The following is a 17,676-nucleotide window of genomic DNA, read 5'->3' on the forward strand; positions in this document are numbered from 1 at the left end:
CTCCTCTGCCCCTCAAATCTCTTTATATATGGGCCACCTGTGGGAAAGTGCCATCCACTCTGAGGGTGGGTCTCTCCCCTCAATTAGACCTCTTTGGAAATGGTATCACCCAGGTAACTCCTTATTCTTTCAGGTTGACAGCCATATTACCATCATATACACACACATACACAAGGACACATATGCACAGACTTATACCCCTGCACACATAGACTTATACATATGCAAATATACATGCATATGCATATATGTAGATTTATACTTGTGTATATTCAGACTCACACATGTACATGTATAAACATTTATACATGCACATGTATATATATACACAGATTAATATCCATGCATACATAGACTCACATGTCATACATACATATATATATGTACACATAGACACACACAGAGACTTACACTTATGCATACATAGACTCACACATTAGACATATATACTTGCACATACATGCATATATAGGCATTTGCATGTAGATTCACATCCATGGGTACACAAACACAGGCTCACAATATACTTTCACATGTATGTCCAGCTTCATGCACACACACACACACACTTACATTCAAACATCCAGAAGCATGTGTCTACATACATATACACACATGTACCTATACATATATAGATACTCACTTTTTTGTTTGTTTGTCTTCTGAGACAAGGTCTTATTATGTAGCCTACAGTGGTCTCGAACTTGAGGTAATCCTCCTGCCTTTGGTACACTCACTTCTTCTTGCACCCCGCCTTAAGACAGAGTGAGTCCACTAAAGATCAGAAGAAGAAATTGAGGCCTAAGAGAACAGGAATACTTGGCATGAGGATGAATACCCTGACCCCTGGCTTGGGCTTTCCAAGGATCCTGTGCTCATGGGGCTGTGCTGGCTGGAGCCGGGTTCTGGAAGCTTCCCTGATATAACCCTGTGGTTATGACAGATTGGACTTGTACCTAGAGTAGGGTCTCCTTTGGCCCATAATGCTACCAACTGAAGCCTTAGGGGGTCAAGGGCTAACAGAGGAGGAGACCAGAGTCTCCGACAGAGCATTTATCAAACATTTCCCATTTAAATCTCAGAGGAGGTCTGATACCAGGTGATGGGCAGGGAGAAATCAGGCTTGGTCATCTGGAGGCCCCCAGCACGCTGTGACTGGGAGCCAGTGAACTTGAGTTCTGAATTTGGATGAGGAAACCGAGGAGGAGGCAGAGAATCCTTCTTTGCCACGAAGCCTTCCTACAAGCCGAGTCACTCATGGTTGTCATTGGCTGATCTGAGCCTGGTCCCAGCTGCCAGTCCCAGGGTACAGGAAAACATCACAGTGTGGGACAATGGACTCCTCTGAAGAACCAGAAGGTCTTAGGGTGGCAGTGGAGGTTAATGACAGACACATGCAAAGTTGCTGGGTAGAGAATCGGGGAAGGTGGAGTCTGGAGGATGCTGAGAAATCCCTGCAGTAGCTGGGAAGGAGTGGTTCTCGGCACAAAGGGTCTCAGGGAGCAAGGCAGAGGAGGGAGGTGGTGGCACGGGTGGGTAGGTGCTGGGGGAGGATTGGTAATATTGTGAATAGAACCGTCCTGAACTGGGGGCAGAGGCTGAGGAGGGCCACAGGCAGGAGAGTGCTGTGGGCTGAAGAGTCTAGGGGGTCTTCCTGGGGCCATGAGGTCCTGCGGACACAGGAGTGGGGAAAACGTGCCTGAGAGAATGTGATTCGCGCGCATGCGTGCATGTTTGTGTGGGGGGTGGGGGGGGCTTTCTACCTGTTCTGCCCCACCTCCATTCCTGGTCTATGCTCTGAGGCCATGTGACCCGTGCTGGCATTCAGGTGGTTGTTCTCTGCCTCCTCAGCCAGGTCCTCATTTTCTGTGGTTCCCGTGTATGTGCGTCCAGGCTGGGATGAGGTCTGTGTGGCGAGTTCCCTTCCTGTCTTTGGGTGACAGTGTCACCTTGTTTTTCTAACTTTACTTTTCTCCTCTGAGAACCGGGAGCCCAGCCCAAAGGGTGTGAGATGGGTGCTACAACCAGCCAGATGGTGTCTCCTTCCCTTGGATTTGCACCTTTGCCTCAGGGATCCCCCTAGGAGGTGAGAGTGAGGTTCAGGGAGCTGTGGCAGGCAGACCCCTCCCACACCAGAAGGTGGCCTTGAGCTCAGGAGAAAGTGTGGAAGGTCTGGAATTCATGCAAGCGTTTCTCTGCTGGCCATCAGCTTGAACCAGATAGCCCCGACTCAGGCCTGCAGGAAGCCAGGGCAAGCACCCAAGGTGACATTTCCTGCTATTAATGGAGGTTAATCTAAACAATCCCTAATATTTACCTCTAGACGCCTCCGGCTGTTCAACGGTGCCAGACAGGAAGAATGATGAGTCTTGTATGGCCAGCGATCCCTCCCAGCATCCCTGTCTCCTCTGAGCCTTCCTGGACCAAGGCCAGACAGGCTGTTTGAGAGACAAAAGCTGGGTACCAATGAGAACTTCTCAAGTTAACCCCCCTCAGACATTGCCCCTATCAGTGATGTAAGGTGGGTACCCTCACTTCTCAGGCCAGAGAGAAAATGGCTTCTAGGCACTTAGTAGGCCCACAAATGGGCCAAAGCTCCCCTACCTCCAGGTCACCCCTTGAGGATCTGGTGAGATGCTTAGGCATCTAGCTGCTCACCTCCCTCTTCATTCCCTCCTTAGGGTTTCCACAGGACAGTGAGTAAAGAGGGAGGAACGACACAGGTCCCTTTAGGCTGGGTGCCCCCACCAGGCCCCAACTGCCAGCTGGGAGCCGAGCTGGGCACAAGGAAAATAAACAGTGTTAATTCAGGGCATGGACTTCTAGTGAAGGATGCTGTTTACATCGGATATAAATACACAGTTTACGTCATTTGGGAGTTTTGAAAATCCAGGGAGGGGGAAGTCAGACTGGACACAGAAACTTCATAGCCTGGGCATCATGGGCCTGAGCAGAGCCCTCCTGGACAAATCCTTAGCTGCTATATCTCTGAAATGGGGCGATGGTCTGAACTGCCAGGACCAGGGAGTCAGTTTCCTGGCCCTGCCCCCAGACCCCAGGTAGTCAAGATGCCCTGAGAATCCTCTTTCTAGCTCCAAGGAGAGGAGAGGGGAGTTGGGTGTGAGGAAACTGAGGCTCCATAGCTCCGAAAGAGAGGCCGTCAGAGTTCTCAGAGGTGGGAGGAGGGCCCCGAGCCTGGCTCTTGACCCTTTAGAAGGCGGCCAGTTTTGGCTTGAACAGTGTCAAGCTCCAGGTGAGGCCCTCAAAGGCCTTCACTAAAGGCTCTTCTTGCCCGAGAAGCTTCCAAGGCCCTGAGGATTCCAAGTTGACGGTGTTATTTTAGACTTGGGCATGGCTCTTCATCCACTTTTGAGACCCCTTTCTTCTAGAAAGGACTGTCCCAGAATAAGTGCCTCCTCTTTACCACCAAGCCTACTCATTCACTCCGTAGTGTGAATTAGAATGGCAACGACAGGGAACCAGGATTGGGGAGTTTCTGATAGGGATGAAAAAGGGTAAAGGTGCGGTATGGATCAGTGGAGTCGGGGTGAGAGACTGGGGCCTGTGCTAGAAAAGGTTGGGGGATTGTTCATGTGACGCTAAAGGGGCCGATGTAGCTTCCTGTCCACCACTGACTTGGACTCCTCTTTGTATTGACCCTTGCCCTGTCTCAGCCCTGCTTTCTGCTGCTTGCAGTCCCTGCCTCTGTGGTTCTCAGCACAGAAGGGAGTCAGGTTATAGAGACATAGACTTTGGGACGTGGCAGGGGGAAGAGGGAAGGATGTGAGTAACCTATAGGAACCCGAAAGATCCCTTCGGATGGAGTCTGGAGTCTCTGGCCCTGTATGACCTAGTGTTTTTTTTTTTGGGGGGGGGGCCTCAGTAGAAGGCACAACAGATGACTCTAGGGAGGGTCAGGGACATGGTGGTTAGGAGAGTAAAACAGTGAAGCACGCCTTTAATCCCAGCACTCCAGAGGCAAGAGCAGGCAGAGCTCTGAGTTCGAGGCCAGCCTGGTCTACAGAGCGAGCTGCAGAACAGCTAGGATTACACAGAAAAACCCTGTCTCAGAAAAAGAGTGTCATGATTTTGGCCCCTGCTTCTCAGGTATACAGACAGGAAGTAGCCCCAAGCAGGGCCATGTCCCGCTGTCTTTCTTGTTATGCCTTTGATGTCTGAACTTTAGGTCATCTCATCTCGGCCAGAAAATGAAATCCAGTGTCATCCCACCCCAGTGGTCTCATGATGTCCTGGAAACCTATTTGGGATTAGTGGGAACAAGACTGGCCTCTGACTCTCCAAGTGTTCTCCGCTCTCCATGACTGTCATCATGCTTTCACTTCAAACCTTGTCCATTTTTTGTTGTGTCGTGTTGGGAGTCGAGTCCAGCACACCATGCATGATTAGCTAGCAATTTAGTTATATCCAAAGCCCAGTCTCCTGGCTGGAAAGTGGGTCCCTGACTGGCTTTCTTATTCTCACACAGTCCTCTGAGCTTGGGTATAGGTACCCTGTCTGGAGTCAGTTAGAAACTCTTTGTACCCCAACCATGCTCCAATTGTCTCCCGTTTCCAGCCACTCAAGTCCCAAGTCCCTGGGACATAGGAAACTTCTCACTAGACTGGTGCACAATCTGGGCCCAGATCCCACCTCACCTGCTTCACAGACTGTGACACAGAGCACGCTCCCTCACCACAGACCCCGCCCCCAAACACCAGGAGCCTAGGACTTGAGAGAGGCAAGTATGAGACCCCCTTGGAGACCAGCTTGGAGACAGTGGTCAGAGGATCGTCTCCAAGGGAGCTCTGGTCCCCAGAAGGGTGAGCCTAGGAGACACAGAGGCCTAGGATTGGTGGCCCTGAGTTTGAGTTGCTTTGTATCTTTATTCTTAGCATCTTCATCCACCAGACAGGGCTGGGGCCTTGCAGAGTCTGGGGGAGCAGGCAATGGACTCAGGACCATTCCTGGGCAGGGTCTTCAGGAGTCTGGAAGGTAGGTGTGGAAGCAGGAGCTGGTATGCTGGAGGCTGTGAGACTGGCCTTAGCTTTGACCCTACCATTGTCCAGTGGTGGTGTCTGTATCACTTCCCCTCTCTGCATGAAAAACAGAAAAGGCTGAAACTAAAACTAGCTTCTTCTTTTGGGGTTGCAGTGCTCCGAGTGTCAGCTGGATACCTAAGTCCTGGGACATAGTGGGCAGTGGGCACTTTGTATTGCTCTGCTGGTCTGTGGTGTGGTTCAGAAGCCCAGGGCCACTCGAGGGGTTCTCTCCACTCCCTGTAGATCACAGTCTTGTTCTTGTTTTTCCATCCACCTGGGATGGAGACTCTTCTGGTGGTGTCCTCAGAACATTAATCTTTATGCTTTCTCTGGAGGAGCTTCTTCAGGAGACGAAATAAGAGAGGTGAGGAACAGCTCCTGGCTACCTTCCCGAGTGTTCAGCGGACACCACTGAACAGCCATAGGAAAGGTAAGCATCTGACATTCACACCGTTATACCCCAGCTGGAGTCCCTGGCAGACATTGCTAATCAATCACAGCACAGTGGCCTCAGTTTGTCAATACAACACACTGGGCAGCCACATCCAATGGATCAATAAGAAGTCAACTTGTTGGCCAGGTCCAGGTTGTGACTGACTGGTAACCTCTCAGTCCCTAGACAGAGCATTTGCTGCCTAGGGCTCAGGCCCATTGGTCAGAGGCTGGGTGAGGGTGTGAGAGCCAGTGCTGAGGATTTGATGGGGGCCCGAAGCCTTGGTGCTCTTGTGCATGCTGACCGCGCCCACACTGCTGGGCTTGAATTCTTCTCCGTGCTGGTGGAAGAGGCCTCGGACAGTGGCCTGGAAACCGCTGGTGATGAAGCAGTAGACAATGGGATCCATGCAGCTGTTGAGGCTGCTGAGGGTCACAGCCACGTGGTAAGCCACGAGGCTCGTGTGGTGTGGCACATTGGGCCATATTGCCACGGCCACCTGGCGGGCGTGGAAGGGTGTGAAGCAGACCAGGAAGATGACGAGCACCGTGAGCAGCAGTTGCATGGCCCGCATGCGGCGCTGGCGGCCCTGGCGTAGCAGGCCGGGTCGCGACAGCGCACACATGATGCGGCCTGTGAACATGCTGATGACCAGCAGCGGCAGCAGGAACTCCAGAACGGTCAGAGCAAAGACACGGCAACATGATCGTCCACCAGTCTTCACACCCAGTACGGACAGGGTCACGATGCCGGCTGCCAGCCACACAAAGATGCACACAGCCTTGGCGCAGGCTGGCTGGCGCCAGCGACGGGAGCCCTCAGGTTGTACAATCGCCAGGTAGCGGTCCACACAGATGCAGGTGAGGAAGAGGATGGAGCAATGCATGTTGAGGAAGTAGCCTAGGACATGAGGGAAAGCGCAGCGTAGGCAGCCACGGGCACTGTAGAAGACAGCAAAGCGTGTGGGCAAGGACAGGCCCACCAGCAGGTCAGTCACCACCAAGTTGATGGTATAGATCACTGAAGGTGTCTTGGTCCGCGTGCGGCAGCAGAAGACATATAATGCTAGTCCATTGAGCACCAGCCCGGCCAGGAAGATGGTGCCATGCACGACCATTAGCGCCAGCCACAGGTTGGGGAAGCCTTGGTGCAGCTCCTCATCCAGCTGGGCAAACAGGTGGAAAAGGGGCACACTTCCATTGGTCCATACTGCTGCAGTGGTATTGGGGGGCACAGCATCCCAGGGCCTCGTGGGGGATGCAGAGGGCATGGCAGTGGTCAGTGGGCCCCCAGCCTGGAAGCAAGCAGACGAGTCATCCTAGGTATCTAGCATTCCCCAAATCATGCTTTTGTTTGACCCAGCTCTCTCTGTTCTACCCAGACCCTGTCCATTGTGCATGAAGCAAGATGTTGAGGTTCCTGAAACCATTCTGGATGGACAGACCAACATTTGCATGGAGGACTGTCCTCAGACGCCATGAGACTCCAGAGCAAAGAACACACAGGGCTGCTGTGTGAGTTCAGGGCAGCTTTTAACGTGTCCTAGCTGCGTCTCCTTAGGCAAGTCCTTTGGCTACTGTGCTTTCTGTGCTACTCTTTGCCACTGGAATCCCATTGCCTCTGGGAGCATTGCAGACATAGCTGGTGGATGATGAACCAGTTCTGCTGGGATAAAGACTAGCTGGCCCATGTGGGGGATTAGAAGCTGCTTGCCCTGCCCCTGCTCCACACCCATTGTCAAGGCCCCAGCCCCTCGGCCTTGGTCTGTTCTTACCTCTCCTCCGGTCAGCTTCAGATCACCACTCTGGACCCTCCCTGGAGAATGGGTGGTCAGTAGGCTATATGGGTGCTGAGAGCTGGAGCCAGGAGGCAGGTCCCAGCAGAAGCTGCCTAGCTGCCGGGCCTCCGGTGTGAGTCAAATAAACACTGAACTCCATGCAGGGTGGTGTGGGGCGGGCAGGGGGCTGGGCTGGAGCTACCCGCTGTTTATGTTTCTGCCATAGTGTTTAACTCCGTTCTGATTTATCCCTTTATTTAAAGAGGAAGGGTTAACAGGATCCCAGCACCGCTCCCCCTGCCTCAGCAGGCTGACCCTCCAAATATGGACATTTTTGGGGTTTTTCAGAAGAAAGGAGCCTCTGGAAAGAGGCAGGGAGGAGGGCGGCACATGAAGCGCTGCTGATGCCCACTGCTCCACCCCCCTTCAGGGCACAAGAAAACCCTTCCTACCCATAGGCTGGCTCCCTGCGTCCCCCTTGTTAGCTGACTGCTGTAAACAGCCCAGACACGGTCCACTTTCAGGACCTGGACATATAGCCTCAGGCAGCAGGTTCCCTCTGGCCACCCCAACCTAGAATTAGCCACAGAGTTTCGCCTCCCAGTAGATGGGAGTTGGGGATCCAATGTCTATCCTAGCAGAGCTGATGCAGCCTTAACTTTGAAGGGTGGGGTTTTGGCAGGGCTGGTCTCCTCTAGCTGTGTGCTTGGAGAGTTCAGTCTCTGCTGAGGTCTTTCAGTGTACCTTCTGTCCCAGAGACCAGTACCCTGGACATCTACCACATCGAGGCTTCTAGGAGGAGCCTCTGTGCTGCCTAAGACACAGGGTCTTTATCTTGGGCCCTCTAAGCAGAAGTGTTTGTTGAGTAAACGGTATGGCCTTCCTGTCGCCCTATGGTTCCAAGACACCAGGCAAGGTAGAAGCAGGAAAGATATTCAGTGGACACAAGGGAGTATGGGTCCAGGACCTGGCACCTGGGGACTATGGGTTGTGTCTTAGGGTCAAGGACATGGGTAAGAAGGTGTTAGAAGAAAAGACCCCAGAGCTAACAAGACAGATTCTTCTGTGTGGATTCTCCCCAGGCTCTGTGTGCTCTGGCCTTGGGTGAATGACATAATAAGAGACTTGTAATAAACATTACAGCGCTTCCTCTGGGATTCAGTCCCAGGGTGACGCCAGCCCTCAGGGTCCTGCGTCCCCAGAAATTCCCCAGGGCCGTCTGTGGTGACAAGAAATGCTATTGAGGTACTGGGGACACAATAGCACAGTGGGACTCTGAGGTATCCTGAGCCTCGAGAGAGTCAGGAGCTGTGTTCAGAATATCCCAGCATCTAGAAGAGTGAGCGCCGATGGAGGCGCATACCTGATGCTGCCCTCCAAGAATACCAGCCCTCACTTCGGGTAAAGCTGTGCCTTGATCTTCCCATCACAGAATTTACTTGCTCACTGACTCAAGGTCTCAGTAAGTCAATGAGCCTTAGTTCCTGTCACACTCTGGGACTGGAACCTGCTCCCACACTGAGTCCCGACTCTTGTCGGACACTGAGCCCTGATCTCAGTAACATAAGAAGCCTCCGTTCATTGTAACACCCCGAGCCCAACCTTAGTCAAACATTGAGCTCTACTGGGTGTGGTGGTTCACACCTTTATTCCAGCACACAGGGGGTAAAGGCAGGAGGATCACTATGAAGATGGAGGCTGACCTGGTCTATAGCGCTCCATGACAGCCAGAGCTACATAAAGAGACACTGGGTTTTGCTTGTCTGGTTTGTTTTAAGAGCTCTGATCCCTCTCTGAGCCTGCATCCTGATTACACGCTGAGACTTGATCCCAGAGATACAATGAGCCCTGATCCTAATTATACACTGTGTAAACGGAGGGTTTCGGCACCAGATGTGTAAACTGAGGGTAAGACCGCTCCGTGGTATGGTGGAGGGCAAGGTTTTTATTGTAGATATGAAGGAGATTACAGCCAGAGGCATCTGGAAAAGTGCAGAGCAGACAGAGAAAGTAGTACACTGTACATGTCCAGCAGACTGGACTGGACCATGGAAGGGGCGAGCGGGAGAGCGAGAGATGAATACAAAGTGATACAAAGTGAGCATGGGCAAAGGAGACTGAGAGAGATGGGGCCAAGAGAGGAAGACAAAAGAAGTAGATGAAATTGCAGGGTTATAAGGGAATGAGAAGCTAGGAGAGGGAAGCCCATGAGCTGTGGAAGTTTAGGGTAGGTGTTGTGTAAGAAGAGCTGAGAAGAGACAGGATGCCAACCTGGACCCTGTAACTGGTACTTGTGATGCTAAGACAGCCTGGGGGCCAGCATGCACTATGGTATACTAATAGACACCACACGTATCCATTTGTCCCAAGTCGCTTTTGGACCTGACATATGTCAATTCCCAAGCCCCTAAATGCAATAAGGCCAATCTCTGTCACGCCCTGTCCTAGTTACATCTTGAACCCTGATCCTGCACGTATGGTGCCTCCCCACCAGACACACACCTCTGTTGTAGGCAGAGCCACAGAAGGAACCCTGATCCCCACCATGTCCTCATTCCCCACTCAAGGAACCCAAGTCTTGATCCTGTCTTATTCTCAATCTTGATCCAGGTCATTCGAACCCTGGTCCAGGACAGAGTTACATACTGGCCCCTGATCCCAGTTATACATTGATCGTGTCCCTCTCTAAGACCTGGTCTTGTTTGTTCATGGAGTTCTGGTTCTGTCCACAGCTGGGGCCTCACACTGGCATGTTCCTCCTACCTACAGCTGCTTCTGTACCCATTATGACGTCCACCCCTGATACTCCCTTAGGTACTCCCCTAGTTCCAGCTTCTCACAGTGAAGTCCTCACTGCATCATTAAGTGCTCACTCACAGGACTCCTCCCATGCCAATCCCGATGGAGAGGCTTTTGGTGGGTATGTGTCCTGGGGAAGTCTGGAAGGGGACACATAGACAGACCTGGCCTTGGAGGAAGTGGGAAGCTACAAGTCAGCAGGTCACAGAGACTTGTCTGAGTCTAACAGTCACATCTTCCCCAAGGAAGGAGAAGGCTTCTATTGGGGCCACTTTGCTTCTTTACCTCCATTGTGGCCTGTACTGCTTTGGGGCAGGAGAGCCTTCTTTGGGCCTCACCAAAGAGTGAGCACATGTGGTAGAGGCTGCTTGACTCTGCCAACTTCTCTTCTCCCCTCCAGGTGACCAGAGCCAGAACTCCCATGTTATAGGCCAGTTGAGGCTTTGCTAGGGGCAGGTTGTGGTGGGCCAGGTCCCCTAGGTCTCATGCAAACAAGCTTCAGAGGGGCTATGCAGTCCCTTTCCTCCAGGGGCCTGAGGCTGGGTCTTGGAAAGAGCTGGGGTGTCTCTCTGATGCCAGGGCTCTTGCCTGCTAGAGGGAATGATCCCTGCCCAATTTCTGGATGTCCCCTTGACTTGGCCTTCTGTTCCTCCCTCAGTGACTTAGCTACCCCTATAATGCTGCATCCTGTACCTTCCCAGCAGTCTGAGCGTTTAGGGACTATGGGCTGTAAGTGGCCAGCCCAGACCCACCATCCTGCTAAAGCCTGCAGGATAAGTAAGGTTGGCTTCTTGCTCTGGCACTCATTGCCTTGTCCACTGCTCACTTTTGCAGACCCCTTAGGGTTGCGCTAAGGGTGGAGCTGGGGGCCTTGTTATTGGTTCTGCCCACAGTTGTACCCTCCCTATCCACGAGCTGAGCAAGGCTGCCTGCCACCTCTGCCAGGAAGCCCCTTGCTGCCACCCAGATTGCTGGGTTTGTCCCCATCCCCTCCCATCACCATACTCCATGGAAATGTGTATTTTAAACATGCTCTGCCTCCACCAAGCTCTCGCGAGTCACTCCATCTTGTAGAGTCAAGACTCTGGGGACCTAGATAAATGAAGGAGGTCCAGCGGGGAGGCCTGGAGGTGTTGTGTAGCTCAGGGGGAAATGACCACAGTGTGCACAAGAGAACCGCACAGTTACTGTGAGCATGCTGAAGGATCCTGAGTGGCCACGTCAGCCTTCCCAGGATTTCTCAGTGCTTTTAGGAAGCTTCCAGGGACAGAGTGAACCTCTCTCCTCAAGTCATTTGACTCCGTTCCCTCCCTCGAGGCCATGTTGATATACTATGCCCAGAACACTGATGGGGTGGCCACCTCTGTCCTTTACAGTTTCTGAGCACATAGCCACAGAATGCTCTAGCCTAGGATTCCATATTGGGCACCAGAGACTGACTCTCTCCTCAAACTGTGAGTGGTGAGTGGCTTATCTTGGCTTTTTCTTAGGCTCTGCCAAACCCACCCTGGTGTTTGCATGTGGCCCAACAGCTGCTCCTCTGCAGGCTGGCTGCCCTGGCTGGTTCCACAGGGGACCAGGGTGACTCTGGATCCTGTTCCACCTGACTTTCTGTGCCAGGCTTGGGAGGGGCAGGCATTGAGGTGCTCTTGGCTTTGGTTGGGAATGTACTCCATAGCCACAAGGCAGCAGTAGCTTTTATAGGAGAGACAAGCCATCTGTCCAGGGTCACACAGCATAGAGACCGTGACCCTGAAGATCTGAGCTGTGTTGGGTAGGACTGAGAGCCACGCAGGGAGCAGGAGGGCTAGTTTCAGCAACTGGGTGGTTCTCGGGGCTCCAAGATCACAGGTATATGTTTAAATCTGTGAGGGCTCAGCCTGCAACCCTAATAAAGACACACATGGCCTTCTAAGGACAAGAGAGCCAGGGCTGAAGAAGCACCTGCCTGCTTATTTTTAAGTCATGATTTTTGAGACAGTCACAGTGTAGTCCAGGTTGAACTGGAACCTACCATGTAAGTACAGGCTAGCCTTGAACTCACAGCAATCCTCCTGCCTTAGCTATTCAAGTGCTGAGATTACACATTTGAACTACTCTGTGGGACATGGTAGCATCCTCTTTAGATCCAGCATCAGTTGTGTTCGGTTGTCCTGAGCTGCTGCCCTTTGGTTTCTCCTCATTCAGTCCTGCTTAAGGACCAGACTTGCCCTGGATCACCTGGCAGCTCCCTGAAACACTGTATATTCAGACCTCTAATCCAGCTTTTCTGGGAGCAGACTGAGCACTGTTGAGAATAGGACCCGGGTTTTATCTTGCTGGTTCCACAAAGTCATTATCTGGGAACATTTATTTGAGTCCTTGACCTTAATGGGAATGCCACATGTTTTGGGGGATCACTGGCAACACTTGGGGGTCCTGATGTTCCTAAACATGTGTCCCTGCCATTCTAGTTCTCACCTCTAGCCTGAACAACTACAGCTTCACCAGCCTCTGATACCCTGCTTTGTCAATTCAGCCTTTTTAGGGCTGCTAGGAAGTGCCAACGGGGCAGCTGCTTACTTCTTCGGAGTATAGACCTTTAGCCTGTACCTGCTGTTCTCCATCCCAGGCAAGCTGTTCTTTGCACCTGGGTTGCATATTCTCTTCCCTGTGCCTGAGGTGACCTTGGAACTCACAGTTATTACTCCACACAACTCTGCCTGGGCCCCCTTAAATCCCTAGTACCATAGACATCACTTCCTGGGGAGAGAGCAATATAGTCCCATAATTCTTTGGCCCCTATGAGGATACTTCCAAGGAACTCACTACCACCTCCCAAGGGAACCCCAAATAGGTGCTGTTGGCCCAATTTTTGCTGTTAAGAGGCTATGGCTTGGAGATGTTTATTTCGGGGTTCTGAAGTAGGAACCCCTTGTGTGGCTCAATACTTTGTGAGAAGCCAAAGCAATCTAGGTACATGGTGGCCTTGGTTTTGACTAGATTTATGGAAGGAGTCTTACTTCTTTGGACTTGCTTCACCTTCCTCCTCAGGGGGTGCTGCTGGAGCACCCCACTTCCCTTGCTTGTTCTCTTTGCAGCAGTCCCATGGTCCAGCAGGGTTATGTTCACCTGCCTCCCTGTTATTATTTGTGTGGTATCTGGCTGGACTGGAACTAGTAAGGGTGTGGCCTAGGTGACCTGTGTCAGAACAGCTTTGAAGAATGCAAATGAGTGCTTCTGAAAGACCCCTCTGAAGGTGGGTGTGGGAGCACATACCTGCAATCCCAGAATTGGAGAGGCGGAAGCAGGGGGATCACTGTGAGTTTGAGGTCAGTCTGAGCAGCACAGTGAGCCTTTGAATTCACATGAGCTACGTGGGACTCTATCTTAAAAACTAAAATCAATCAGTCAACCAACCAACCAACCAACCAGCCAGTCAACCAAACCAAGAATTGTCAAACAAAACAAATCAACACACCTCTTTCCCCCTCTGAACAGAAACCCGCTGGAAATGGGTCTGATGTGCGTAATTCTAACATTGCTCTGGAAACTGAGGCAGGAGGATTGTTGCGACTTTGAGATCAACCTAAGCTATTTAAAGAGGGCAGCTTGGGATTTAGAACGAGGATTTAGAGAGACCCTTCCCAGCCTCTCTGAGCCTCTGTTTCCCCTCTGGCCCTCTGGGGTTACTGATAGACACCCCAGATCATACCAGCTTGTGTAGGATGGAAGAAGTTCCCTGGGGGCTCCCAGGAGAAAGCATGGCTTCCTTCACTCTGACAGTGCTGGCAGGGTGACCTGCACACTGACACGCAGCCACGCAGCCCCTGGGGGGGACAGAAGTCCCTGGTGGCCTGCTGTGGAGGGCAGATTAAGGTGGGCAGTGGCAGGTACCCCTGCGGGCCATGCATTCCCGCCACCGCCTCTGTCTCAGTCCTGCCTGAGGCTACCCAGCTGCTCCGTATCTGTCCCGCCAGGCACTCTGGCCACCAGCCAGTTCCCAGCCAGCCAGCCCCCTCGGGACCCTGCTCCACTGCCTTCTCACAGGGCAGCTACATCAGGGTAAGCCCAGCTGGGAAGCATCAGCTTTGAGGCTGTGTTGTGGGGTTGAGCAGACAAATCCAGCAAGGGGCCTCAGTTTCCCCACTCCTAAAAGGGCAGAGGAAGGAGCTGGGTTAGATTAAAGACCTCGATCCAGGACAGAAGTCGTCCCTGGATGCTGCAGCAAACCTTGTCCCCTCCTGGTGCTAGTGGCTGGGGACCCAGAGCTCATCAAGTACATGTCGGTCAGGTCATTCTTCATTTCCTAACCTGGTCTGAGGGACCATGCTACTGCCTTGACAGGAGAGGAAACCAAACTTCGGCTTTGGACTCAGCAACAGATGGGAAGCCAGTGCTGACCAAATGGGTGATCAATTTCATGAATGAAACCCAGAGTGGGTAAGGTGGGCAAGAGTCACTGATGGGGCAGGGTGGGTACCGTTTCCATCCCCTTCCCCTCTGGGGCTCAATCTTTCCATCTAGGTGATTGCCTCTGTGGCAGAGGGCTGTGAAGTGGGCTTGCTTCCTGGGACTGCTTCTTTTCTCTTCCCTCTCCTCCCCCTAAATAACCTGCCTGGGTAATGAGGGTACCCCGAGCTGTGCTACTTGCCTGGGGATACAGGAGGGACCAATGCCTGGGGAACTCACCAGCTCTTGCTGTGCCTTCCTCTGCGCGGAGCCTGGGCTCTGAAGTTCCAGGTTTGTGACCAACGGACAGTGCCTTCCCAGGGCCTGACGTCAGGCCAGCCAGCTGCTTTTGGACAAGAGCAGAGGGGTGGGTGGGGTGGGGGCGGAGCGGTATTCTTCCCCACCCCTGCTGGCTGTCTAGAGGAGCTAGGGCCAGAAGGAGCCTAGGGGGTCAGAAATACCACACCTCCCCTAGACGGAGGGGTGGGTGAGACGCAGCTGTTCAGACCAGGAAGAATGAAGGGGGGGCAGGGTTGGCTTATGGCCCAAGGCTGTGCGTTGTCTTAGAACAGCTAGACCAGTCTCTGAGAGAGGAGAGATTTGCAAGGTGGGTCCTGCCCCAGCAGGTTGGGGCTCAGGGCATCCAGGCAGGTGTAGCCACAGACTGCTGGCAGAGGATGCTCTCTGGGCAGGGCAAGGGCTGAACGTCGCTGGGACTAAGGCTGTGGAGGGTTGTTTGCTCTGCTAGGAAGTTCTCTCTAGTCCTCTGCTCCTCGTGTCTACCATCCATTTCGATCACACCACCATGCTTCCCTGATTACCCACTTAGCAGTCTTTCTGACACTGTAGACCCAGGAGGGCTGTGCACAGGAGGTCCAAGGCCCCCAGAGCTCACACTGGGTGTGATAAAGACTACAGGAAGAAGCAGGTGCCTAGTGGCAGATCCAGCAAGCCCAGGAGAGGAATGAGGGTAGTGGGTAGAAGGTGGTATAACAGGAGGGGGCTGTCTGGATGGGCAGATGGAGGGGAAACCATTCCAGGAAGGGGCAGCTGAACAGTCAGGGTTTGTAGAGCAGAGACCCGAAGAATGTGATGGGGCTGTGAGGGAGCCGACACTTTCCCACCGGGTCTCAAGGTTCCAGAAGCATGGTGGTGGCTTTGATCCTCTGGGAAATGAAAGGTTCCAGAAGCACGGTGTAATCCCCCAGCCTCAGTCCGCACTCACCATTATATTCTCAGGATTTCATTGTATCTATCCCATATGGGCAAACTGAGAGCCAGAGAAGTGCAGGAGCCCGTGACTTTCCAGACGGCCTCCCTTAGGTCAACGCTGGCTTCTGGTTGTGGAGGCAGGCTTTCAGGCTTGTGTTAGGCTTCAGGGCTGAGGGGTAGGGACTCAATGTCACTTCTGTGGGCAGGGCCTGATTGGTAGGCAAGAACAGGGCCTGAGGCTGGAGGAGCTCACATTTCACCAGCTGGCCAGGGTGATCCCAGAAAACCATGCTCCTTCCCTAGAGGTCAGTGCCCACCTGTTTTTCTACACTTGGGTATCCTGGCCAGTGGCTGGGACTTTCTATACCTGGGATGCCCAGGTACAGCCTGGCTCCATTGTTCCTTTTCCTGACGTGTCTCTACCTCTGTGGTATCCTTCCACTTCTGGGAAGCTCCTGGGCAGAGCCTGTCCTATCACTTGGCAGGATGTACAGATCTTAGGGAAAGGGTGGTGCTAAGGTTGCAGAGGCCAGGGCAGCTGCTGCCTTGCTTCCTGAACCTTGTCTGAGGGATAACATAGGTGCACGGGTGCATGGGTCGTAGGTGACAGGCCAGGAGCATGGGTGATTGCAGGGAGAGGCTGGAGCAAGAAGACAGTTCTCCGAAGTGTGGAATCGTAGGGTACTGTGGGTCTCTGGGGAAACACAGCCTTTACGGGGAGGGAAGGAGAGACTTAGCTATCCTTGATCCCTAGGGGCTGAGTGGACCTCAAAAGGGCTGAGGAGGCTTCAGGGGGTCTTAGAGTGATCCGGTCCTGAGCAAGGTAATCTGAGAGACAGCAACACACTCTCTACTTTTGCTTGTATCGAGGTACCGTGACACCAACAGGGGCAGTTGGGAGACTCTACTCAACTGAGCCACTGCTGGAGTGTGACTATCTGTCTGAAAACTTAATCCAAGGGTCCATCGTTCAGCAAATATAGAATGAAGCTCGGCGGAGGTGGCATACACCTTTAACCCCAGTACTTAGGAGGCAGAGGCAGACAGAAATCTGTGAGTTCAAGACCAGCCCAGTCTACAGAGCAAGTTTTAAGACAGCCAGGGATATGCAGAGAAACTCTGTCTCACAAAACAACAAAGAAATGCAGAACGAGGAACCCACAGTGGTGTCAGTCAGGCATGGGCCAGCTGCTGGGCCTCAAGTTTCAAGCCTTCTGAAGGGCTGCTGGGTTCCATTCTCAGGGAGGACAAATAGCAGAAGTAAAGTCGGCTGTCCAAGGGTACATAGTTAGAAAGGGGAGAGCCAGGCCTGGAGTCTGTCTGTTTCGTCAAACTGCCAGTCACACATGGAGCCAAAGCCCAGTGAGCTTTCTTCATAGAAGCTCCAGGAACAGCTCCAGGCCTGGTACCTGGTCAAAGTGTGGGCTTCTGTCTCTTCCAGAGTGGCCCATTGTACCACTCTGAGTTGGCCGGGCTTCAGCTCCCTTGGCCGAACTCGACCAGGGTCAGGAGTTGGCCAGATCCCCCGCAGGGCCTGGATCTGCTTTCTATTTCCGACCTGTCTGGCCTCCGATGCTCCCGTGGGACCAGGAGCGCTGAGTCTGTGTGGGACGGCACAGTGGGTCCATGGTACAGCTGGAGCTGCTCTCTGGACCTCACTGCCTTGCTGTATGTTCAGAGCGGGGATGCTATGCATTGCCCTGGCATTGCCCTGGCATCACCCTTGAGGGGTACTAGGGGCGTGGTGGGAATGGGAAAGGGGATGCTGTTGGCTTGGATGGTCACTTTCTGGAAGGCTGGTAACAAATTCCTGGGATTGACTGATAGGCAAGACACTCGGAATCAAGTGACTGGAAGGGCCACCCCCTCCCAGTTGATGAGCAGTCAGACAAGGTGAGTCTGGTAGGGGTTGCAGGTCAGACTCCATGTCCAGGATCCTGAATCCAAACTGCAATGGAGTAAAGAAGTAATGAAGCTGGGGTAAC

The 17,676-nt window shown here is 52.9% G+C and overlaps 1 protein-coding gene across 1 annotated transcript; it reads right to left on the bottom strand.

Annotated features, from left to right (window-relative positions):
• Window positions 1–5,674: 5,674 nt before the first annotated feature.
• Gpr20 (G protein-coupled receptor 20) lies at window positions 5,675–14,779 on the bottom strand. The gene is made up of 2 exons (XM_038341203.1): window positions 14,720–14,779; window positions 5,675–6,766 (listed from the first exon to the last, which is right to left on the bottom strand). Exon 2 carries the CDS (start codon window positions 6,740–6,742, stop codon window positions 5,675–5,677), a length of 1,068 nt encoding a protein of 355 aa, XP_038197131.1. The 5' UTR covers window positions 6,743–6,766; window positions 14,720–14,779.
• Between the last annotated feature and the right edge of the window lie 2,897 nt (window positions 14,780–17,676).

This window comes from Arvicola amphibius, chromosome 9 (assembly GCF_903992535.2).
Source record: "Arvicola amphibius chromosome 9, mArvAmp1.2, whole genome shotgun sequence".
NCBI lineage: Eukaryota > Metazoa > Chordata > Mammalia > Rodentia > Cricetidae > Arvicola > Arvicola amphibius.

Coding starts and splice junctions, on each gene's coding strand:
- Gpr20 (XM_038341203.1), bottom strand. CDS start 6,742: ATGCCCTCTGCATCCCCCACGAGGCCCTGGGATGCTGTGCCCCCCAAT.